General features: G+C 40.2%; 1 protein-coding gene across 1 annotated transcript in view; it reads left to right on the top strand.

Annotated features, from left to right (window-relative positions):
• STK26 (serine/threonine kinase 26) overlaps window positions 1-24,340 on the top strand; it is a 30,340-nt gene extending 6,000 nt beyond the window's left edge. Inside the window, exons 2-11 of the mRNA XM_061446270.1 lie at window positions 9,598-9,828; window positions 14,956-15,012; window positions 16,595-16,703; window positions 16,792-16,949; window positions 19,404-19,589; window positions 20,212-20,360; window positions 21,028-21,121; window positions 21,557-21,619; window positions 21,713-21,849; window positions 22,353-24,340. Coding sequence (XP_061302254.1) covers window positions 9,598-9,828; window positions 14,956-15,012; window positions 16,595-16,703; window positions 16,792-16,949; window positions 19,404-19,589; window positions 20,212-20,360; window positions 21,028-21,121; window positions 21,557-21,619; window positions 21,713-21,849; window positions 22,353-22,377 — 1,209 coding nt within the window. The 3' untranslated portion in view covers window positions 22,378-24,340. The remainder of the gene's footprint in view (window positions 1-9,597; window positions 9,829-14,955; window positions 15,013-16,594; window positions 16,704-16,791; window positions 16,950-19,403; window positions 19,590-20,211; window positions 20,361-21,027; window positions 21,122-21,556; window positions 21,620-21,712; window positions 21,850-22,352) is intronic.
• The last annotated feature ends 448 nt before the right edge of the window (window positions 24,341-24,788 follow it).

Genomic DNA, 24,788 nt, shown 5'->3' with positions numbered 1-24,788 from the left:
CCGGGTTTTTTCTAACTTAATTGAAAAAATCAAATTCTTTCCTAATGCTGCCTCAGCACTTTTTAAAGAACTGTCATTTTTTCTTAAAGTTTAAACCTGTAGCAGTTCTGGAACAAGTCTGCTCTGATGATTGGTTGAGCATCACTGAGCACACTCCTTAGCTCTGAAGGAGAGGCTTAGATCTCATGGGAAGTGTGCTCATCTAGCAATATTTGGTGAAATCCATTCTGGCACAGGGATTGCTAGCCAAATAAATCTGGCAGAAGGAACTCGGAGAAACTACTAAAAAGGGCCTGACAAGGTAACTGTAGCTTGCTGGGCTCGTTCTTCCTCAGATCTTGTGCCTGTGGTTTTGCAGATAGGCTACATTGATTAGGTCTATGGCTTCAGCTTAGATCTTTCTTAATGAAGAAGGCTTTGAAGAACTGCATAGTTGGCTCTTAGAAGGGTGAAGCCAAGTTTGGCGTGCCAAAATCTGGATTTGAATCGTTTTGATTGAGGCAGCATATCTGGAAAAGCTTTGTGGTGGGATCTGTCTTGAGTCTGCATGAATCCTGTATGCATCAGTGAAGGAGAACAAGGAATGAGAGATGTTAGTTATCTGCAGGTTTCACACTTGAGCTGTGGAAGGGGGAGTCTGAGATCCCAGGGTGGTTTTCATGAACCAGAACTCAAGAACCATGTGTTCTGTCCTGAAGAACTTGTGTTTTTTTTCTCTCTCCCTCTTCTCTGTGATAATTTGCAGGCTTTCCTCTCAATTGGGAGCTGTTATATGTTCTGAATATCTGAATAATCTTGACTAGGGAGGGGAATCAGAGGGTGTCTTATGCTTTCCTGGATGTCAAGTTGCATTTCAATGCAGGCTTCTGTGCTGGGATCTGAAAGCATCATAATAAAAACACTGTACAGCTTGGAAAGACCGTGAGTGTTGTCAAGTGCCTAAATGTAAAACACTGAATGAAAGAAGATTGAATTTCTACTGATGTAAATCGGTTAAAAACGTACCGTGAATTATGAGGGGAGCAAGATGATCTTGCTGGGAATGTCTCACCTACGAAGGTGTCATCTGGCAACCGGTCACAGCAGGAACATTTTTGCATTCCTGCACAGCTTTATTCTAGCCTAGTTGGCGAGAAGAATCTGATTCTTTTATTTCAGGGTGTTTCTCTTCCTCCCTTCCCCCTTCTCCTCGCAGGTTTATGTAATGAGATGCTTTGCCATGCTATGAATGAGCTGCAGAGTAATTGAAAAAGGAGTTTCCTGAAAGGGCAGGTTGGTTCTGGCAGGATAGGTTTCTTGCTTCCTTTGTAGCTCATTTTGGAGTTGTATTTCTGGTTTTTCATTACGTGGTTCTTGTAGCTTCAGGTCTAGTATGATTGATAGGATCAAGAGCCAGTACTCGAGAGAAGAGTAAAGCTTTTCAAGCTTGTGGTCGCCTAGCCTTGGGGAGAGGACAGAAATCTGGGACTCTAGCAGACTGGTGTGTTTGCCTTCCTTTCCAAAGCTTGGGGAATGGCGTGATACCCTCGAACCGTGGGTTCCCACTCGGGTTTCATTGCAGGCAGTGATTATCCCTGGAGACTTACCTGTGGTAAATAAACTTGTGATCTGCTCCTTGAACCCACATTGTGTTTTGGAGCTGTCCTCTTTTTCTCAATTAGTGTTTTTCTGCCTTGCTTTGGTTTTGTTTAGCCTGAAAGTAACTAACGACTACTTCAGCGGGGAGACTTCCCAAAGATACTCGTGTGTGTGTTAAACTTCATGCCTTGTTGCTGCCTTCTAGTTTGTGAACTGGCAAGCTAAAAAGCTGGTTTTTGTTATTTTTCATTCTAGCTGGATTATAGCATGAATTTAATGGTATTTACAGGACAAAAACCTGTATATCAAGTTCTAACCCGCACAGAAAAAGTGCCAAAATGGCTTTTTAAGATAGAGCAGTGAGGAAGCCTGTACAGTGTATGTAGCAGTTGCCATTTAGCTGTAGATCCTGCCCCTCTGAATACTAGCGAAATGGTCCAAATGCCATGATGATACAGTTTATTGCTGGCACAGTTTTGGTGTAGTTTTTCCTTTAAATGGGTGTGGCAAAAGTGAAAAAGCCCTAAGTGTATGTGCACTGATAAGCAGGCTGGTGCTGAGGGGAGAGGCCTATGCTAAAAGTAGGCTGCAGCCCATAAATGGTGATTCTTCCATATTCCTATTAGATGTGGCTTTTGTAATCTCTGTGCAGATGAGGGGTTTTGAAGCAGTTCATAATGGAGAGATTACCAATGATCTTCAGCAGTGAGAGGCTGCAGATGTCTTCTGGCACACAGTTCAGGTGTGCGGGCATTTAATTCACTGAGGTGAGCTGGTTCCCCATTCAGCAGTCCCTTGTCCTGTGCTGCTTAACAAAGGATTAAACTTGTTGTGAAAGATCAGCTTCTTGAAGTCTAACACGTGTAGAACAGAGTTTGAAGACTTTGGGATACCAGAACCTCTTGATTTCTTGACTTCTCTCTCCGTTGAAGGATAGAGGATCCTTCTAGCTATAGAATGTTCAACCGCTTAGGTCTTTACAGATCTTGCAATCAGTGCATGGTTTGGGTTGGAAGGGACTTTAAAGATTATCTAGATCTATCCTCTTGCCATGAGCCAGGCCAAATCATAGTAAAGACCTAGCCGTGTAGTTTGTGTGTGTCCCCGTCCTTAATCCCTCTCTTTTGGTAGGCTGTGCCCCTCGGGGATGTGGGCACACTGAAGGATATGAAGCTCTATGCAGTGCTTTGAGGACCTTTATATGGTTTAAAGGTATTGATATATAGAGTGGAAGTGAAGTGTTGCTCCATTTGACATGTAGGGGTATTCAGTTACAGAGCAGCTCACTGGCAGGAGAAACTTTGTTTTCTGTTTCCTTTCCTCAATGCAGGATACTCTTTGTAAGTAATTGATGTAGATGTTTTTAATTGCCTATATCCAAGAGCTGGTCTTTGGGAGATGTGGTGTTATTCTTCCTTTTTGCTTATTTATGCTGTTTCCTAAGCTGCTTTTCACATTGTGTTACCAAAGTGAAAGAATGGCTAAGAGTAGAGGAAGTGAGTTCAGTGGTTTCCATTTCCAGCACAACATACCATTGACAGCTTGCATCTGCCACAGGCCTGAGATGGTTTGAAGACAGATGAAGGTGATTCTTTCCTTCCAAGTCTGAGAATGGGTGGGTTTGAATGCTGATTTTGAGGTTTTGATAGTCATGAATTTTCAAGCAGCTCACTTTATGGCTGACTTGATGAGAACAAAGCCACGTGAGGTTTTCACTTACCTATTTTTCCTCTTGTTTTTTACTTTGAAGTTCTCCAGCTTCTCACTAAAAATGGCAATGAGTTTTGGCCTTGTCAGATGAGAGGTGTCTCATGAAGGGCATAACAGAGGTCACGTCCCATTTAAGGACAGCAAAACTCAGCTTGTTTTTGCTACCTGCTGAGTAGAAATGCTTCTTCAGTGCGTATCATACAGTTACAGTAAATACAGTAAATATCTACTTCCCTTATATTTGAGTCTTGAGCAGGACCGCGGGGTAGCATCAGAGTTCTGTTCTCCATCACAAGATGGAGAAAAAGACTGACAGGTTCTATCCTTGTTTTAAATGTTTGCAGGTTTCTTTTCTTCTGATTCTTTGTAAGTAATGATAGCTCTGCACCTGTGCCTTCATTAACTTCAAACTGTTTACATGAAGTACATACGCACATGCCTGTGGCACTGCTGGTGTGGGTAACTTTAACTGTAATAGGATTTAAACATAAAAAAAGGGGGATGTGGGGAAGAGCTCCAGGAGTTAAAATCAATGGCTACCTGTGGTGGCTGTGTTGTAAAGAAGTGAAATGTTCCTTATGCAGGTAAAATATGGAAATACATATAATGTATGTGAATATATTCTGTTATATAATAAAATCTGCATGGTGTGTAATTAACGTGTATATATATCCATCTGAAACTACATGCAGATAGCGTATGGAAAGATACCGAAGAAGAAAGTATCTGTTGAGTAAGTGTCGTGGTTTAAACATTAAGAAGTTCAGTAGACCATCAGGTAGACCATCAGGTTCACCAATCTTACTGCCTCTTAATTTTATTTTTTGGGGGGCTCTGAATGGAAGAAAAACTTGGAGGTACTTTATTACCTGAGAACAGATAAATGAATGCACTGATTAGCTGTGATTTCAATGTGTTCAACCCAGATGCTGTATTTGGTAAGAATCGGATAAATGCTGAGAGTAAGTGAAATGTCGTTAACTTTTAATGTCTTTTATTGACTTTCAGGTGTCTTTTTTTACTCGTTGTATTTCAGGTATTCTTTCTCAAGATAATAAAAGGTACCTTGGAGATTTTACAGATAATAAAGTAGGCCTCATAATTGCTCTTTAATTTTATTGTTAGCCATAATTCAGACAGTGCAGACAGTGGAACTTAAGAGAAATGGTGCAGTGCATGCTGGCTTCAGCAACAATGCTGGCATACATTTCTGATCTGGCACTTTAATGCTAATGTAACTGTGAGGCTGCGCAACAGATTAATTACTGGGGTATTTTTTTGATCATGGGTTGTGTTCAGTTTGAATGTCTGGCCATGACATAACCTCCTCTTTCCCTGAACCTTTCTGTAAGGCAGCTCTTTTCATTGTAGTTTACCTCTGAATTCTCCCTTTTTGTGAAGATCAGGCTTTTATTTTAGAGAGCAATTGCTTGAAGTGACAGTCCTTGAAACACCAGGTAATGCTGATAGCTTCCAAGGATACCAGTATGTGGTAGTGGATACTTGAAAAACAGACAAGTAGACACTCTAGTGTCTCTTACCAGCATTGTATAAAGTCTTTTGAGCTCATTATCGCATCTTTATCTAATGTGTATTTGAATAACGGCTCTCAGTGTAAGTTAGCTATTCTGTAGCACTGCTACAGTTTTAAGGAAACTTCTGTCCAAATAAAACCTGGGAGATGCTCGACAATCCAGAGAGTATCCTAGCATTTCTGGGTCAGGATTTAGAAACACTGTTTTAAGACAACAGGAAAGATTTTTTCCGACAGGCTACTTAGAGATCTCCCAAGACTACGTTGAATTATTTGCTTTGGGAGATCTTGAGGATCCTGGGTTTGATTTTGTTAGATACAAGGCATTAGTTCAATCTCTGTCCAAGATTCTTTGAAGCTTTGTGTTTTCATCCAGTTGTACTCAATATCATTAATGAAATTCATTAATGACCCTCCTTAGAAGACTTGTTTTTGTAGAAGAGCTGTCCTGCACTGATAGAGCCTGAAGCAGTCTCACACGCTTTGTTGTGTACCATTACATATCTGTATGCTCTCAGAAGTCAGATATTCAGTGCACTTTAACTCTGCTTCAAAGGAAGAAGACAGACTTTGGAGAACAGGTATGTGAAAGGGTCAGAGGTGAGAAGGTGTCAGTCAGCCAGTCAGGCCTGTATCAGAATGCAGCCCCAGGACATTGCTGCGTAGCTGTGTTTATTGGAATCAAAAGAAAATGCTTGTATAAGCTGTATTGGCAGAATACTTGATACAACTACTGCAGGTATGCTAGCAAAAATGACACTGTAGTGATTTGGGGTTTTTATTTGGGGCTTCTGCAGGTGGTTGGACTGGATGAGCCCATGAGGTCCTTTCTAAGCTGAGTGTGTGGATGTACGTATGTGTGTAACACACATACAGTCATGGCACATGGTTGGATAATAGAGGAGGGCACATTTTGCTGATTACTAGCACAGGCTGTTTAGTGCTGGACTGGTGAAATGGTGGACTTTCTAAACTATGCAGAGGGCTTGTATTGTCACGCTGGTCCTGTTACTCATGCTGGTGAGATTGAAGCTGGCATGTGAATGTGTCTGTGCTTGTCATGCTTGGTGCTGCTTTTGTCTGTGGAAACAGGCATACGGAGGGGAAGAATAGGAGATTTTCTTCCTGATTTGTCCACTTCTAGGTGTTATCTTCAGAGTGGTGATGATGGAGTCCGTACACTGTCTATTGTTTTGTTACTGACAGACATGACTCCCATAGAAACCAGTGTTTATTTAAAACCCTCACCAATTATTCATGCAGGCAGCTTTCAAAGCTTCTAAACCTTTACCCGTTGAATGTAAGATCTGTGAAAGAACAGGGAGTAACAATGGTTGTTTTGCTCAAGAGTGTTGATAGTGTTGGAAATCTTAATTTCTTCCATATTAGCTCAGTTGGCAACTGTGCTGCAAAAATGTATTGGTATATATCCAGGGCGTGTATATACACGCACTTTTACTCGTATAAAGTATGTTTCCATCATTTCCTATACTAGGAGGAGGATGGGCATTACTGGATTATATAAATGTATGTTTGTTTTAAAAGGAGTCTTTCAAAGTTTGGCATTTGGGGGGGGGGGTGGTGTTTTAAATTAGTTGTAGAAAAAGATTCCTGTAGACCAATAGCCTGAAAGACAAGGAATGAAGAAAGGTAAGAGCTGATCTGTTTGAAAATGCAGTCTTTAAGTTATGTAGTGTTCTAAATTTGAAGCCTTTCCAGAGGATGCTGTCTCAGTATTAGCTGTAGTTGGTCAGAAATATTTGCCTTTCTCCTGGAGTGTCCTTCAGTCCCTTGTCAGCCTTGGTGAATAAGAGGAGCTGTAAAGCTGACTTTGCTTGCTGCATAAGGATTTTCTCAGAGTAGAAAGATGTGACTGCTTCCTCCAGCAGTCTCACCCAGGTTGTTCTCTGCTCTCTCTCTCCCTCCCGGGGGATCTGCGGTGTGGGAAGTCCAGCTGTGCTCATCTCTCCCTGTACTCCAGCGCTCCCATGTAGTGGCTTTAGGAGTTGGAAGTTCTGAGCTATCCGGAGTAGCTTGGAGGAGAGTCTGGAGTTCTCTGCTTAAGGTTTCACCCCATGCAAAAAACCCAAGTGTTGCCGTTTGACTCCATCAAACATTTGTGAAGGGTTGTATTAACTGCCTATGCCTGTGATTAAATTACTTTTCTTCTCTCTGTCTGGAGGTGTTTTAATGCATTTCAGCTCAAATGAACAACTATTAGCATGAATGATTGCTGGAATTCTAGGCTCCAGATTGTGTCTTAAAACTTAAGTTTTTATGAAAGCGAGTCTTTTAGGGTTCATGGGAAGTTTTGCCAATCCTGTCTTTTAACTCTGTTATTTCTTGGGGGTGTCTGGTTATCGTAAATAGGGAAATACCATGTAATTATTCCTTATTGCAGCTAATGTAGTTTAGGAACACATTTGGTTGGAAGCTAAATGCCAGTTCAGCAGCTCAGCCAGCAGCAGGGAAAGGCTGGGTGGCACTCACTGCTACTTTTGCTACACTTGTCCCTGCAAGAATTATTTGAAATGCATCTGAAAATGGATTTTAAATTCAGACTTATTAAAAATGATTACTTTTTAATCTTTTCATTTGCTTTATGTATTTGTTCATCTTTGAGATCTTTCACTGCTTCTGTCAGCAGAACATTTTTTGCTTAATTATTTCATTGAAGGTAATTTTTTACTTTGTTTTGTCTTTTTTTTTTTTTTAATGGAGCAGAACAGCACTGAGCTCAGTGTAGACAAAGGAGAAATTCCTCATTCTTCTTGCTGTAATGCAGTGCTCAGGAGCAGCAACGTGCTTGTACGTTCACAGCCTAACTCCACAGCTCAGCATGAATCTGCCATGCTACCTCAAGTCCCCTCCTCTTGTGAGAGCACAGATGACAGCTTGGTAGATGTGAGTGGTGAACGGATTCAGCTGAAAATAAACCTGACAAATCAGATGGTGAACTCTCAGCTAAATCTGTTTTCTGATTCATCCCACCGCATTTTGGAATAAACTCTGATTCTGGTAGAAGGCAAGAAGCGACAATAAGGGCCCAGTAAGGAAACCAGAGTGTCCATTTTGGACCAGCTTTACATAGTGATGCATTTCTTTTATTCCCAGTAAAGATTTTCATATCCATTTGCAACAGCGCCAGTGTAAAGATGTTTGATAACTATTTTGTTGTGTAGAGTAATCTGTGGCTTGGGTTGAGTGTTTGCATTTGCCAAAACTGTTACAACTTTTGCTGGTTCTGAGTTTTGGAGCACGTAAAAGATCTAAAGCAAAGCATCTCCCATATTTTCAGATGTTGCAATTGAATCAGAGGGCTTTTGGAGCAGATATTTTGTGATCAAATACTAATTTGTGCAGTGAGTTGCCTGCTCCTGGCAGCAGTCATGTGTTTAATCCTGTTGGCTGCAAAGCTGGGCTACTCTCTTAGCATGTTCTCCTTACCTCTTTAAAACGCTTTTCATTAAACTCCCTTCCTGTGCTCTGACAATTGGTGTTCTTAAACTGGAGTGAGTTACCTGCATCCTTCAGAAGCCACTGCTGTGGTTTTGGATAGACAGGGTTCTCTAAGCAGCTGTGTGGCATGCTTTATCTTGAAGGGAAAATGAGAACTTGCTTCCTTTTTCTTTCCCTCGTGACTGCTTGAATGGAGCTGAGAAATTTAAAATATTTGTATAATAATCAGTCTGATCTTGAAGAATCATGGAATGGTTTGGGTTGAAGGGACCTCAAAGCTCCTCCAGTTCCAAGCCCTGCCATGGCAGGGACCCCTTCCACTAGAGCAGCTTGCTCCAAGCCCCTGTGTCCAACCTGCCCTTGAACACTGCCAGGGATGGGGCAGCCACAGCTTCTCTGGGCACCCTGTGCCAGCGCCTCAGCACCCTCACAGGGAAGAGCTTCTGCCTAAGAGCTCAGCTCAGTCTCCCCTCGGGCAGGTTAAAGCCATTCCCCTTGGCCTGTCCCTACAGGCCCTGATGAAGAATCAACTAGATTGGAAAAGACCTTTAAGATCATCAAGAGTAGTTAACCAGCAGAGATTCCAACCAGATGTCCTTAGCAGTGCTCTGTGACCTGGTGCTTGGCTCCCATTTTTAAAGCATGTTTGGGTGATCCCAGCCAGTTCAGATCAGTGCCCCTGGGTTCAGTATGCCCCCTGTTTCTGCTCCAGCCTTCTTATTCCCTCTTTGAACAGCTCAGTTCCCTTTGCTGTAATTTCTGTCAGCACTCTCAGCTGCCCCAAAGATGTCTGATCCTACCAGATCTCGGGATCTACCAGTGAGTACTGGGTAGTGCACTGTTCTCACAAGTAGCTTCTCACTGTATCACTGAGTAGGATGCTTTGTCTGCCCCAGGCTTCTGGCCAGGTACAAAGCTCAGCCTTTTCTGCCTGGGTGATGATGGTAGGGCTTCTGTGCCAGTAGCTGCATTCCCAAAGTCTTCTGAATTACTGCACTAATAGGATTAATACTAGGAGCAGCTCTATTCTTTTGTTTTAAGGTGTTGTTGTGCGTGGGGATGTGAAATGAGGTTTGTTCCTGCCTCCCTCCTTGGTGAGGCTCGTTTACCTTTGGCATAATTGCACAATGTATGTTCTGTAACTAAGAGCTGGATTAGAAGATAGTGTGCAGGAAATAAACCTACCTGATGTATGCCTTCGAGTGACGATAAACCCGGGTGATGTGCTGCTTGGGAAGTCGTGAGGGCAAATAACTTGGAAGTAAATAAATAACTTGTGTATCATCCCCCTCCCCTTTTTTTCTTCTCTTTCCTAGAACCACAGAGCAGACCCAGAAGAACTATTCACAAAACTCGAACGCATTGGAAAAGGCTCCTTTGGGGAGGTCTTCAAAGGAATTGATAATCGGACACAGCAGGTGGTAGCTATAAAAATCATAGACCTTGAGGAAGCAGAAGATGAAATAGAAGATATACAGCAAGAGATAACTGTTTTAAGTCAGTGTGATAGTCCTTATGTAACAAAATACTATGGATCATATTTAAAGGTAATGTACTGCACAAAGATTTGTTCTGAATGCCACTAGGAAAGTATACTGGAATTGAGGAAAAGTTATGCCAACTGCCTTTTTTTTCTCGTAGATCCTTGTTTTTCTTTGAACAGAGCTTTTCACCGTCTTTTGCTCCTTTTGCTGCTTGCTCTTTGAGGCTAGAGTTTGCACAAAATGGCTAGAGGAGGAGCAGAGTTGGTAGAGGGCTCCTCTTGCCATTGCTGCTGTTTTTAGACTTTGGTTTTCTGTCCTCCCCCTGCAATCCTTACCACAAACTTGTGGCTTTTGAGGGGGAAGAAAAATTACTTTAGGAGCCATAGAAACAAAACCCCTTGCCTGATATGGAAAGAAGCCCTGCACCATGTAAGAATGTGTTGGTTATTATGCAGGCCTGAGGCAAAGCAAAACCGATGTCAGCAGACTTAAGTGTGAATGTGATCTAAGGCATCATTTAAAAACAAGCAAAAATGAAAACCTGCAGGAGTCCAAAATGTTGACTGAAGTCTTTCCAGCTTGCAGAACTGTCCAGGTGTAGCTGACTTTCAGTAGTATCGTGGCTCTGCATTTTTCTTACGCTAGATTTATCCTTGGTTACTAACACTAGATCTTTTAGCTTGAGGTTCCTCAGGGGGAAAGAGTGCATTAGGTTTGTTAAAGGTGCAAAGTATCTTTTATGCAGCTTTTTAATTTTAGTAATAACAGGTATTTTGAGAGTTGTATGTCTGCTTTTTTTACTTAATTGCTGTATATTTTCTAACTTTTTATTAGTTACTACTCTGAGAATGGCAGACAGCCTGAGTATTTAGCTGTACAGTACAGTTGTGTCCCAAATGACTGTATAATTAAAGGTTAAAGAACATTGAGGTTAAATTAGGAAAATTAAGACATCGTAGTTCTTACAAAGAAAGTCCTAGTGCTGCAGAGATTAATAGCAGTTTGCTGTGGATATCAGTGGTCTGAAGATTGCATTCAAAGTGGTCACATAGGTTTGTCGGTAAATACTTAGTTCTGCATATAAAGATCACTGAAAATACTCCTAGAAGCAACCCTTAAGATAGCAGCTTAAAAGAGCATCAGCACACAGTAAGTAAAAGGTATGTCAAAATATAAGAGTTTTCTTTCCTTTACATCTTCATTTGCAGGAAGACAAAGTCGTTGAGCCTATCTGCCCTCTTTCAGCTCAGGCTTATGGAACAGAAATTGTTTACTACAAAGTATGAATCAGACATGTGGCTTTCTGTGAAGCTCTAGGAATGGTGTTAGAAACGATTGAGTTTTGCACTGTTTAAATCAAGGAGACTTTAAGTCTTTTTCCTGACTATACCAAAGCAAACCCTCAGTGCAGAGGCATTCAGGTGGCCTACAACACTGTTGTTTCTTAGTTGCATAATCTAGATCTGGTTTAAAACTTTCAAGTTGATAGTTTTCACTTTGAAGGAATTGCAGCTGGGACCATGTGTCCTCAGTTCTTCCAGTTGAACTGTATCAGAACATCTTCTGTTGGAACTTATTCTTGGGGGGTTTTATACCAGTTTTAAGTAAGCTTTGAATAAGCAGATGATTCTTGGCATCAGTTTGAGTCAGCTTCAGTTTTCCCTCTGGTAAGAAGGCATATTTAATAATTAAAAGGTCTTTTATGACTACAACACCAAATGAGATATGGACTGTGAGGGGTTTCCAATTAAAAGCATTTCAGGTGAGAGACTTCATTCTTGTACAGTTTGTTCTCCATATTCTGCAGCTTTACAGTTTCCTTGTGCTTGCAGATGCACAGCCAGCCTTATGGGCTCCATCAGATAGAGGGGCCCATGCTCAGGGAGCCTGGGACTTACCAGCCACATGCAGGCTCTGCCCAACGCTCCTGCTGCTGGAAGGGGGAAGGGAGGAGTGGCTTTATTTCAATTACTTGACTTACAAATTTGTAACTTAGCTGATGCCATGTAAGATACTCTCCTATGCTGCAGCCTGGCTGTTCAGTAGCTACATCTTGTGCATCTGACTTGTAAATAGGACTTGAAACGTGTAGACAGTACCATCATGTTTTTACCTAGCATTATTTGGTATTAAAGACCTGCTGCCAGGCATTTTACTCTTTAGAAACCTTATCGTTGGTACAGGAGGGCATGGTCTACTTCCTTGATGTTCTTGGGATAAAGCTAATGCCAGTTTTCTGTTATTGTGATACAGAAGGTGCAAATCTCTCATAGCTGCGTAATTTGGGTTACCTGTATGTCCTGAAATTTGGAGTCTGAATGGGAGTTTCCCATTAAATTAGAGCTTAGGTATTATCTTGTGCCTTTCAAATGTGTGTAGGACTGTACAAGCTTACAGCTGTATTAGTGCAACTTTTGTAGCTGTAAGAGAACTTAAATCCTGACGTAGATGTCTGTAGATGTTCTTATTCGTGGAAGGTTGGGATCTTAAGTATGTCTCCTCATCCTCAAAGTATTGCGCTTTGATTGCAGTTAACATCACATCTGAATAAATAAAACATTGGTTGTGGAGAGCACCCTTGAAAGTGCCAGTGCATAGCAGTGTGAGAGTGTAAGGTATGTTAAAAATGAGTGTTTTCCTCAAGCTTAATGGCTTGTCAGAATGTATTGCTGCCTGATCAGGCAAGGAAGAGATTAAAGGTATTATAGAATCATAGAATAGTCAGGGTTGGAAAGGACCTTAAGATCATCTAGTTCCAGCCCCCCTGCCATGGGCAGGGACACCTCACACTAAACCATCTCACCCAAGGCTTCGTCCAACCTGGTCTTGGACACTACCAGGGATGGAGCATTCACAACCTCCCTGGGCAACCTATTTCAGTGCCTCACCACCCTAACAGTTCCCCAAACTGTGGCATGTTTTGGGTACACAGATTTGTGAAATTTGATAGAATATTTGAGCTGTGCTTTCCACCTGATCCTGTAGGAATAGATCTGTTGCTGACTGCGTTTTCGTGATTGTTTTATTTTTGCCTTTCAGTCAAGGGGTTTAAACATCTATCCTGTAACTAGCATAGCATCTGGCCTTGCTCTGCTCTTCTGCTGTTCAGCAAGCCTGAAGTTATTCCCGGTTTTTCAGATTTGAATGTGGAGAACTCCTGTAGGAGCACCCATAGACTTCTGTCAGAGCTGTACAGCACTTCATGCAGAAAAGCTTGGAGACAATCTAAAGATACTGTTTGTTCTACATTGTCTATTTATACTTGGTTGACTGGAAATAGCTAGGAAAGAGGTGGTTCATGCCTGGCAAGAAAATACCCACACCCCATTACAGCGGATAGGAGCAGTTTCTTTGAGACATTATTTCAGAACACAGTACTTTACTCATTTTCACCCTATACTGTTTGCAAGGAATAGTCAAATCCTCCAAACACGTCTGGTAACCACAATGTTTGCCTTAAACTGGAGCTCCTTGCAGGTCTTCTCAGCTGACAAAGTTGGGCTTTATAAAAAGTGCTAAAATTAGCCAGCCCTTCCCTGCTGATCTCATAATGCTGGAATAGACTCTCAGAAATGGTGTGGGCTTAAAAAAACCCAGGATAAATCTAATAGAGCACACTTTGTTAAGAGAATTGGATGTGAGCCTTTAAGGAACTGCACCTTTATTTGCCTGCTGAGTTTTCTTTAGAGTTCTGTCACTAGTCAGGCAGTAGGGTGGCAAAGCATAAAATGCAAGAGGCTTTTCACAGAGTATTTCTGCCATATGCTTGTGCTCTGTTACAAGATCCTAACACAAGTAAATATTTGCTGGAGGCTGCTGGGTGTGTGGTAGTGCACTAGGTCTGGCTCAGTTGAGTATTTTTAACAACTGGGTTTTCTTTTAATAAATACATGGTTTTGTTTGCAGAATTTTTTAGAGCAGTAGCCCATAGATTGATCTTTGGGGTTCTGAAATGGGGGGGGAATTGTGGCAAACAAATAGCCAAAGATCCCAGTTTTGAAACAACAGTCTGTATATCTGATACCAAATCTTTCTTCTTTCGTTAGTGTGAACCAGCCACCTTTTTTGTAGGTACATACCAAGGGCAAAGTCAGCATCTAGAAAGCAGTGTTGCAAGAATTCTTCAGTTCTAGTATTCTAGTGGTTGAGATCTCCACAAAGAAAGCAGAGAAACCCACCTCTTCACAGGGGCTGAGATTCAGGTAGCAGATAGTGACGGAGTACATGAGCTTTGTGATATTAATAATAATAAAAATATATATCTTAAGATAGGTGCTTCAAGTCATACTTCCTATTTTACTGCATTGCTCTTATCTTTGACCTTTTAACAGCTGATTTTGAACCTCTGATATGAGAACTTGGGAATCCTGAACCTTTCTGTAGGGTTCCAAGTCTGGCAGTGCAGTTTCTCCTGGCCGATGGTAGGAGTGGTGCTTTGTCTCTCAGAATCAGAGCTGCTCCTGTGGTAGCAAGCACGTTCTGTAGTAGGATGCAAGTCCTTGGGTACAAGCATATTCAAGGGCTGCCAGTTCTTGCTTTTTGCTGACAACTGACAACTTCACTTTGAGCCTGTGGGCATGTTAGATATAATGCTTGTAGTTGCCACATAGGCCAAGGGGCAGGTAGCAGCTCCCTGTGTTAGACTTTTGATTTCTGGTGTCTTTGAAGTGTGTTCACATTTACTGTCTTCTGTCTTGCTCAAAGTCAATGGAAGGTCTGAGTGTTTGCCTCAAATGAGAGGTGTGATGTTACAAGCAGGTTTCCTATCAAGATAGTCATGCTTCTCTATCACAAATGACTGGAATTAATAACTGATGCAAAGACAGTCTTTTGTAAGAACTACACCTTGTATTAAACCACTTAGTTGCAACTTAAACCACCACCAAATCACTTCTGTCTCAAAGTTCTATTCCTTTAGGTAGGCTCAGTTCAGATGCCATTAGCAGAAGATTATTTTTGGTGGGGTTTTATGGTTGCTTTTCAAAATAATAAAGTCAAACTGTGATTGCTCCTTTGCCCTCTTGCTTAGGAGCTATGTGACCATTCTACGAGAAGCAGTTACATGGAACTTAGAGATTAATGGGACTCTGCATTTGCATTCTCCTAAGAGTATGCTGCTAGTCTGTTGAAGTGCAGGTCTGTTTAATGGCAGCCTTGGACTTTTAACAACTCACGCCTTCCTTTACACAGGGCACAAAACTATGGATAATAATGGAATACTTGGGTGGAGGGTCAGCTTTGGATCTTGTAAGTATATGACTTTTTTTTCATTATAAATACTAGTGAATCCTATTTCATTGTGCTTTCCAATTTCATTATAAAGTTAGTTCCTGGAGGCAGCTGATGTTACACCACTGCTGGATTGTAGTGCTCCAAAAAGTGGGAATTTGAATGGTAGCTCTGTTACGTTGAATTGATATTTAATTTTGGCTTCACTGTTTGTCTCTAAGCATTAGGAAATGTCTCAGTCAAATGTAAGGCATTCTTTAATTTTTGGTTTTAGTAGGGTGAGAAGTACTTGTGGTTGCCATATGTGCTGCGGTTTCAGGTTCTGGGTTGTCTGTCCACTCCCCCCCCAGTAGAATTCGTTACACTTGAACAACAAAAGTTTCCTTTGGGATTCAGGGATGATCGGTGTGCCCACAGGGTGCAGTTAATTTTAACTGGTTAAAAGATGTTGGGTTTTCCATTTTCAGGTATTTTCAGCCAAGTATAAAAGTGCCTTTTAGTTAAGATAGTGTCGCATTTATGAAGGATGCAGCTTACAGAGTACAGGAGCAGAGTCCACTGTATGGGGATGTGGTTTCCCCATGGTTTCAGGACGGCTCTGCCTCAGCTGTGAAGCTCAGACCCACCCTTTCCTGTAAGATCATAAAATCAGTCTTTGTGTCACTCTGAAGGAAAAATACCATATCTTCAGTATGAAATGGATGTTCATTATATATTTGCCAGCAGTGGTCCTGTCTGCAAGAGCTGAAGTGTGTGCATCACTTCACAAGTCAATTTACACTACTTTATGAAATTACATCACATCAACTCTGCTATGGGAAAGCACCAGCATAGTAGTTCTCTGTAGCATGTAGTAGTAGCTTGCAGCTCTGGAACTCGGTCTTTTTGAGTAATTGAGAAGTCTTCTGTGGAGTGTCAGAAATGGTGAAATAGCTTTTACCAGGGACAGCTGAAACCACTGAACCTTTAGAAGAATAAAGCTTTTAAGTTTTGTCTCATTTGCCTCACATTGCCATACCATAATTTCATGGTACTCTGTGTTTCAGTGCTGCTGTTTGGTATTTTTTTTATGGCAGAATCACCCACCTTAATTGTTTTATTTACATAGCTTTCCAATGTGCAAAGTTTACACTCCATACTAGCAGCTTTATAGTAGTGCATTATGTTGATGCAAAAGCAAGCTTGGAATCAAAAAAGCTGGAACCAGACAAAAAGCATCATTAAATTTAAAACCCAATAGTCAATAGACTGATTGGAAATAAACCAAGTTTCATAATTCATTAAAATGCAAGATTGAATCTGATTTGCTGTCTGTAGGAAACTATAACTTTGTGCAAAGTTAGTTCTAGCTTTTCCTGTGAGGGGAGTGCACAGTGTGTGTTAGAAAGGTAACAGCATCTTCAGAGTATTGTCAGTAGAGGAGATGTGAAGATGATCGTTCCAATGGTACCTGTTTCTGGTAGAATGTTGACATACTTTGAATATTGCATGAATTCTGTTAGTTCTTTTAAAAGGAAATCTTTGAAGTTTAAGGTTTAGTTAAATCAATAACAAGGCAAAAAATGAGATACAAGACTCAAATGAATGTCTTTTCTCCTAGCTGCGTGCTGGCCCATTTGATGAGTTCCAGATTGCTACCATGCTAAAGGAGATCTTGAAAGGTCTTGACTACCTACACTCGGAGAAGAAAATCCACAGGGATATAAAAGGTGCATAATGTTTCAAATGGTACTTTTTTAAAGCCTTTAAAATGCCTAAGAGCAGTATTCTCATTTAGATGTTATTTCTCCTTGGCAGCTGCCAATGTCTTGTTATCAGAGCAAGGTGACGTTAAGCTTGCTGATTTTGGAGTTGCTGGGCAGCTGACAGACACACAGATTAAGAGGAATACCTTTGTTGGAACTCCTTTTTGGATGGCCCCTGAAGTTATTCAGCAGTCAGCGTATGATTCAAAGGTAAGTATGAGAGTAGAATACCTTTTCCTTGTATCTGCAGATGCAACAGAAGTGACTTGGAGTTTTGTGGGTTTAGTTCTACCAATATGGAGAAAAAAAGAGATTTTAAATTACAGGGTTTCAAATAACAACATTAAAAGTAGGATCAAATTGATTTTATACAGCAGTTACAGCTACCTGTGCTCACATGCAAGACCTATGCAAAGTCACCAAGGAAACTGATGTTTTCACGTTAAGATTCCTTCAGAGAAGCTCCCTGAATGCTTCTGGTGTTGAGAGTTGGTTGGGTTTTAATTTTAATTCTGTGTTTCACATGTAATTCAAACATTGATAAGACACTCACAAATTAGAATGTACCTTATTTAAAGCCAGTATGGTGGCTGCAGTTTTACTCTCTGCTCAGATTGTAATGAGCACCTCTGGATATAATTTCTTTAATGGTATTCTTGAGCCCCTGTATAATGCTGAAGATTTTTAGCACAGGTGGCTGATCTTGGAAAGGGAAAAAGTAACTTGAACTACAGGATGTGTAGCTGTGGTAGTGTGATGGTACCTTGTACATCTCTTTGTCCTGGGAGCTGTTGATGGATGACTAATTGCAAAGGAGAGTTTCCCAAGGGAACTAGCAGTAGAAAAGCAGACCTCTGTGTCTCTCTGAGGGATGGGTCCTGCTGCTAGAATGACAGTAAGAAGGGCACAGTCCCTCTTCTCCCATGTGTACACCCACAGGACAACCTAGAGCGTGTGATTAATGAAATGACAGTGTACTCACTGCTGGCCCTGGGCTTTCTGCTCTCTGTAGATGCAAATATAGAAGCAAGAAATCTAAAAATCTTGGCATATGTCAAGTAATAATTTCAGACTGATTTTCTCTAACAGCAACCATGTAATTGTATTTGTGATGTGCACATAAAGAAAAGACTGTTGAATATGGGAGATCTCCTCAAGATAGTCACACTTCAGGAGACTTTCCCAGAGTCGTTCGGACTGGAGGGTATTTGCGTACATGTCACAAGGGTTCTTGCTGATAAGAAAGAGTATGTTGTAGTTGTCATCTTCAGGGTTTCATGGTGCAGCGGTAATGTGCTCCCAAGGGCATTTTGGAAAAGCACTCTACTCTCATTTAACAGTGTGTGTTGTCCAGTGGAATGGAGAGTAATTCCTCTTACGCTTGTCCTTGTATGAATCGGCTCTGCCACCCCTTCAGTTCCAGTCTGACAGTAACCTCATCTTTTGCCTTATCTCCTCAACATAGAATGGTTAGGGTTGGAAAGGATAAGAGCAATGCCCTCTCCCTTTTCTTTTTGTTCCAAATGTGTGGTGTGAAAGCGCAGAAGGTGCAAGCCTTTGGTAAGGAGAGATGTAGGGCCTTGGACAGGATACACTTCAGTTTCTGGAGTAATACTGATGAATATTTTGGCATCTGGACTCAATTTTAACCTTTCTCCTTCTGTCCCTACTTCGAATTGATGGAAAAGCAAACAAATTCATACCTTTCTGTAGTGGCAGAGATTGACAAACGCCATCTATTCTTTCAAACCATATTGCTCTGATACACGATTGTTAAGATATTTCAGTAATAAACAGTAAGCTACTTAAATTCTTCAATATTAAGTGTAACCCTTATTTACTCTATGGACAACTTCTGTTTGTGACTTCCGTGCCAAGTGTAGTCAGCCATTGCCAGCCACTTTTTAATGAGAGTGACCTTAATAGCTGTTGTAGCTCATCTAAAAACATGTGAACAATGTTTTTTTCACTTGGGGGAAAAAATCTCTAAATTGGAAAAGAATTTTTATAGTTCATAAGTTATTTTGATACAAAGAATGTGTTCATAATGCTTACCTTCAGCGAAAACATACACCACTTCTTCCTTCCTCACAGACTTAACAGTGCCCTGGTTGCTTCAGGTCTAACTAGTTGTTCATTTTATAACTAAATCAAGCAGTCCGATAGGAAGGAAGCTGTGATCACTGGCTGGATTTGATTCACCTCTGCCTTGTTCCTTTTAGAGGGAGGTGTCAAACAAGACTGGATACCTTAGTGCATCTGCAGTTTAAAAAGTAACATCAGCAGTTCTGCCATCTAAACAAAACCTGAATTAGATGTGGGGCATCTTTGGCAATTTGGAGACCATTATATAGAAAAATAGATTAATGTTTCTGAAGCTTTTACCAAAAACGTATGTTTAGGTGCACACTTAACTTACTGACAGTGTTACAACAGTGACAGTGTGCAACAGAAGTGATGTTGCAGGCATCTGTCATTAAAAACTGATTCAGTCAGCCAGGATTTATAGCCTTCAAGTATTAGAAAGAGATCTTTGTTCATTATCTACTTAGACCAATGTTAATTTTACTGGATAGATGTAGATGTGAAAATTTTAGTTAATAAATAGTCACTATAGCTCTTGATTTTTATTTTTGTACTGAAAGTAACTTCTCCCTTTCTCAGGCTGACATCTGGTCCTTGGGAATCACTGCTATTGAACTAGCCAAAGGGGAGCCTCCCAACTCCGATATGCACCCGATGAGAGTTCTCTTTCTTATTCCAAAAAACAATCCTCCGACTTTATTAGGAGAATTCAGTAAACCTTTTAAAGAATTCATTGATGCGTGTCTGAATAAGGACCCAACATTTGTGAGTAGATGTGTGTGTGTGTATGTAGATGTTTTGGGTTTGATTTCAGCTTGCTAGAGCTTGCGAAGTGTTTTGGTGGTGTGGTGCATCACAGCTGATTGAAATAATCAGAGAGACTACACTTGCTACTGTAAATGGTAGTGGTGATTTTTAATATATCTCCATCCTAGTCTCTCATTCAAAATACTGAAAGGAGAAGGAGAATGCTGAAACAAATGATGGTGGCAGAGGCAGCCTCCTAGAATGTACTCAGACTCGGGCTATCATCAGAAGAGAATCTTTAACAGAGGAGAGAATCTTAAATCTACTCCAGCAGAACTTCAGCTGCCTCAATTCTGCTTACAAGGAAATGTTGCATTGGAGCATTCTGATTAGTCATTTTCCTGGGTGTGTACCTCCTAGCACACACGGATAAGCAGTGTAGGCTTTGTGTGACTCTGATCATAGTTTTAGAGTGCTTGTAAACGTGGATTACTGGCTTTTCTTGACTTCCTGTTGCACTAATTTCCTGATACTGTATGAGTTAGCTCTAGAAGTCAGTTGTCTTTCTAAATCTTCCCTATTAACATTTAAAATCGAGACATGTTAGCATAACATTAAATATTTAAAGTGTTTCTTACAGCGCCCCACTGCAAAAGAACTTCTGAAGCACAAGTTCATTATGAAAAATGCCAAGAAGACTTCATATCTGACAGAGCTGATTGATAGGTTTAAGAGGTGGAAAGCAGAGGGACATAGTAGTGATGAAAGTGATTCCGATGGTTCAGATTCGTAAGTTTATTTTCAGTTTACTCTCTTTTGGGCTTGTTTTTAATGTCACTGAAGTAGGTTTGCTGCAGTTTCTCTGTAATTAACTCCTTTTGTATATCTGGTTTTGTTCCATACATTTTTCATTGGCTTCTTTCAAGAAAACCCCTTGTATGAACCTAAAGACTAATGCAGAAGTCAAGCTATCCACTCATTATCTCTTTAAACTTTCTCTCTCTGAACTTAATCTCAGTTCTGTTTAATTGCTGAGTATTTCCTCAGTCTGAGGCTAGTGGTTATACCAAACCCAATGAATCACAATTAGAAATACTTCAGAGCAAGGTTGAGGTGTATGAAGAAGTTTGCACAATGCCTCTGGAACAACTAAAGTTCTGTGAGTCTTGCTTTCCTGGATATCAGATAACTGTTTTAAATGGGATGCCATGGGAGAAGGTAAGCTTTATGGGTAGATAACATCTTCACTTTGCTTTGATCATATTTCAATTTATTCAGACTGTGAAGTTGTTTGGGTTTGTGTTTAAGTTCAGTTAATGCTTCAATACAAGTTTTTCTTCGTATTTTCAGGAATGTGGAACTAATCCATATAGATGTATGATGTGTTTGGGTTATCTATGCTTGCGTAGTGTTATGTTGTGGCTAGGATTATATACATGGTATCCTTTTTCTTCAGGGAGTCCAGTAACAAAGAAAATAACTCTCATCCTGAGTGGAGCTTTACTACAGTTCGAAAGAAGCCAGATGCAAAGAAGCTGCAGAATGGGACGGTATGTACAGTCTGAAGAGGAGTTTTAAAAGGATGAATTGCTTTTGAAGCCAGTTTAAAGAAGATAGTGATAAAATTCAGTAGTTACTCACTTTTCATAAGACCTTTTTGTAGTTCAAGAGATGATGCTTGTGATTATTTCCTAAGCTCTTGTCAGCTTTAGAAGCGAAAGATACCAGATACTAATAGATTAGTATCAGTTCACAGAGGTGGGAAAAACTGGTTTTCTGACAATATATGATATCGTTTCATGTGTGTCATCAGGCATCTGTTTCCACATCACATTTGTTGATGTACTGGGGCCTTCGTTGTTTTTGTGATGTATTTCAGTAGCTTTGCTGAATTGAGGTGAGCTTTCAGAATCACGTGTGCATTAAATAGAGCATCTATGGCATATAGGAGTATGCTCATGTAATCCTTATTTGTTAACTTTTAGGATCAGGATCTTGTTAAAACCCTGAGTTGTTTAACTATGATAATCACCCCTGTGTTTGCTGAGGTAAGTCTCGATGTAAAAAAAAACTTCTTTGACAGTATTACCCAAGTGCCTGATAACTTGTATAGATTTATCTGCCTTTGTTTTGCTACTCAGCTCAAGCAGCAGGACACAAATAACGCTAGCAGAAAGAAAGCAATTGAGGAACTTGAGAAAAGCATCAATATGGCAGAAGCAACATGTCCAGGGATCACAGATAAGATGGTGAAGAAACTTATGGAGAAATTTCAGAAGTAAGTTAAGGAATATTATATAAAAAGTATTATTGTTTCAAAAGAAGTATCACTCAAGTCCTTATGCACAGGAAAGGTTGGTTGACAGTGAACTTCATATGTTGCGTGAATTTGAGTAGTTTAGTGGCAAGTGGAAAGATGTGCTATAAACTTTCAGCTTTGGTATTTATAGGTAATGTTTCTGTTTGAGACTAAACTTAATAAGAACAATTAACTGTATGTGTTCAGTCTTCTGCTGCTGCAGTTTCACTATAGTTGTTATCCCTTGCTTCCTTGAATTTAGCCTGCAGTTTTGTTGTAAGCCTGTCAATAAACAGGAAGAGAATGAGAGAATCTTTATCTTTTTAGAGTATATTTTCTTAAGAATATCTGGTGGGGTTTTCCTATAAACTGTTGAGGTGAAGCCATGTACTAGTGTAGTGATGCAAAAATAGTTATGTGCTGTTTGCCAGGCTGACACAACGTCATTAACAAAGTTCTTCCTTCCATTTTTTCATCTGTAGATTTTCTGTTAATGACTCATCCTAAGAAACTTCACACAATTGACTGCTGTTTCGTATGGACCCAGTGAAACCCACCAAAACTACTTCAAGCTTGGCAGTGCTTAGCTCATGAGCTCCTTGTGCCTTTTGGATCTTTGCAACATATTGATGGTGATTGAGGATTTGAAAGAACCTACTCAACTATTTTGTGGCAGTGCACATGGTTTTATATTTTCAGGAAATTATTTTGTAAAGAACAACTTTTAATATTGTAGTTTCACCTGTTTAATCTGATAAATGTTGAGGTGCAGTTTTGCTTTTAGAAATAATCATTACTTTAGTTGATAGAAAGTGCAAGTACGGTATGTTTTGATGCTGTTTTGTGCCTGTACATGGGGATGTACAGGTCTTTTGTATTCATGAGTTAAACTTTTGTAAATCACTAACAAGCTTCAGAGAAAATAGCTTTTTCACAAGCGTATTCAGAACATGTAACGTAGTGGCAAGGGTATTGCTGTAGCACCTGCTTCAACCAGCATATAGTTATTGTGCCCTGAAAAATAAACCTGCAACAGTATCTATTCTGATTCTCAATTGGTACAGTATTTTAGGCAGCTCTATGATTAAATATATTTGAGAGCAATATGTCAATAGTTTGCAGGTGATATGTAGCAACAGGTCTATCCTGATGTACAGTATCTGTGTTACCTTTTAGACCAGGTTTTGAAGTAGTCACTCAATCTTAGGTCATCATGGTAGGAAAATTTAGAGCAATACAGTCGAGGGGGTGGGGGCTTTTGGCAATAATGGACAAAACCTGAAGTCCAGTTTAACTTAATTTCTTTCCTCTGAGTATACATGCCTGGGTGGAAGGGAGCCAGAGAAGCCGAGCGTCGCATGATACATACCTCACAAGCAGGTATCCGTGTAACACCAGCGTCTGTGTGGTGGTGTTGTTTCTCCTGTAAGATATTTATACACAGGGTTGGTTTTTTTGTTCTTAAATACATTAAAGACAGTACATCACCATCACTTGTTTATAATTTTTCTGAAAGTGTATTTTAAAGATGTATTTACCAGTTAATATGCAAATAACTGAGTTATAGATATTCTTTCACCTAAAAAAAGGTAGTACTGTGCAGTACAGAGTGAGGTTTTTAATATTTTTTTTTTCCATAAAAACTAGGTTAAGACTATAAAGTTGCTTTCAGTTATATATTTATGGTACTGCTTAGATGGGTAATATCTTCTCTTCTGTTTTTTTTTTGTTGTTGTTTTTTTCCCTTTTTTGACCCAGTATGTATATTATGCTGAAGTTTTGAACTGGGATTGTTTTTCAGTACTTTAGATGTGGAGCTGTTGGTGTAAATTTATTTTTGATAAAGGCTGGGGGTGTTTATTTTATGGTTCAGACCTGCACATTTTGTTTTTGCACAAAAGGCATTTTAAAGAATCTGAAATATTATCTGCCAAATACTGAGGAAAAAAGTAATGGTGTGTGCAAGTAAATACTGCATTTTTAGTCCAAACGTTGCCATTACATTGTTTTTATATAAAGGACACTTGTGAGAGGTGGTGGTTGGATATGCCAAGGACAATTACTTTCAATGGTGCCTACACTGTAAAGAAAAAAAAACATAAATAAAAAGAAATTACTTTTAACTCCTTGTTTTAATTTTAAGAAGATGTTTCTGTTGAAAACTTTCATCTGCTATAGAACTGAAATTCCATTAGAATTTATATCTGAGAAAAAAGTCTGGAAATAGTTTTTGAAAACGATAATGTTATGGATTAAATAAATATTTTTATAAATGTAAAAGCAGCAAAAGTTGTAAATACAGTTGATCTGAAGCTTTACAGAATAACTGCATCACAGAAACAAATTGTAGTGCTCCTCTAGCTTCTGTAGTTGGTAGTCTTGTAAATCTGTTTATAGATGAAGCTTATTTCAATGTTTTGGGGGGTTTTAAATGGTTTAAAAATAAATATTTAAGTTCTGTAAACTTTCATGGGCTTGTTCTGTTGTGGATTTCATTCTGGATTTTAGCAACACTTGTGTTCTAGTGCGAGAAAGGCATTCCTGGCACAGAGCTACATGGTTGCTTTGGAAAGGTTTGGGTCCCCCATGCTGTTCTTGTCCAGAGGACACCTCCCAGCAGCTATGCCACGGGGAACGGATGGAGCAGCCCCAGGGCTCACTGTGGTTCTGTTCCTAAAGAGGAGTCTTCAGGATGGGGGTGCTCAGCTGAACATGGTAGAGATGTCAGAGTGCTCTGACTCCACTGGGGTCTCAGCATTGTGGAGTGAAGGTACAGACAGGCCTGGGCCACAGGTTCACTTCAGCAAGCTGAAGCCACAACTCGCTTTAAGGAGCTCCATACCCATTTCTCAGAGTTAAAAATGTCGTTTTCTCTTCCATGTCACTTCACCCTTTAAGGTCTCCTATGTGAGAGACTG

This window comes from Pezoporus flaviventris, unplaced genomic scaffold (genome assembly GCF_033815535.1).
Source record: "Pezoporus flaviventris isolate CSIRO_AGI_PZ_B2104156 unplaced genomic scaffold, CSIRO_AGI_Pfla_v1 ptg000005l, whole genome shotgun sequence".
Taxonomy (NCBI): domain Eukaryota; kingdom Metazoa; phylum Chordata; class Aves; order Psittaciformes; family Psittacidae; genus Pezoporus; species Pezoporus flaviventris.
Note: the sequence above shows the minus strand (reverse complement) of the source record. Positions and strands in the feature narration are given on the sequence as shown.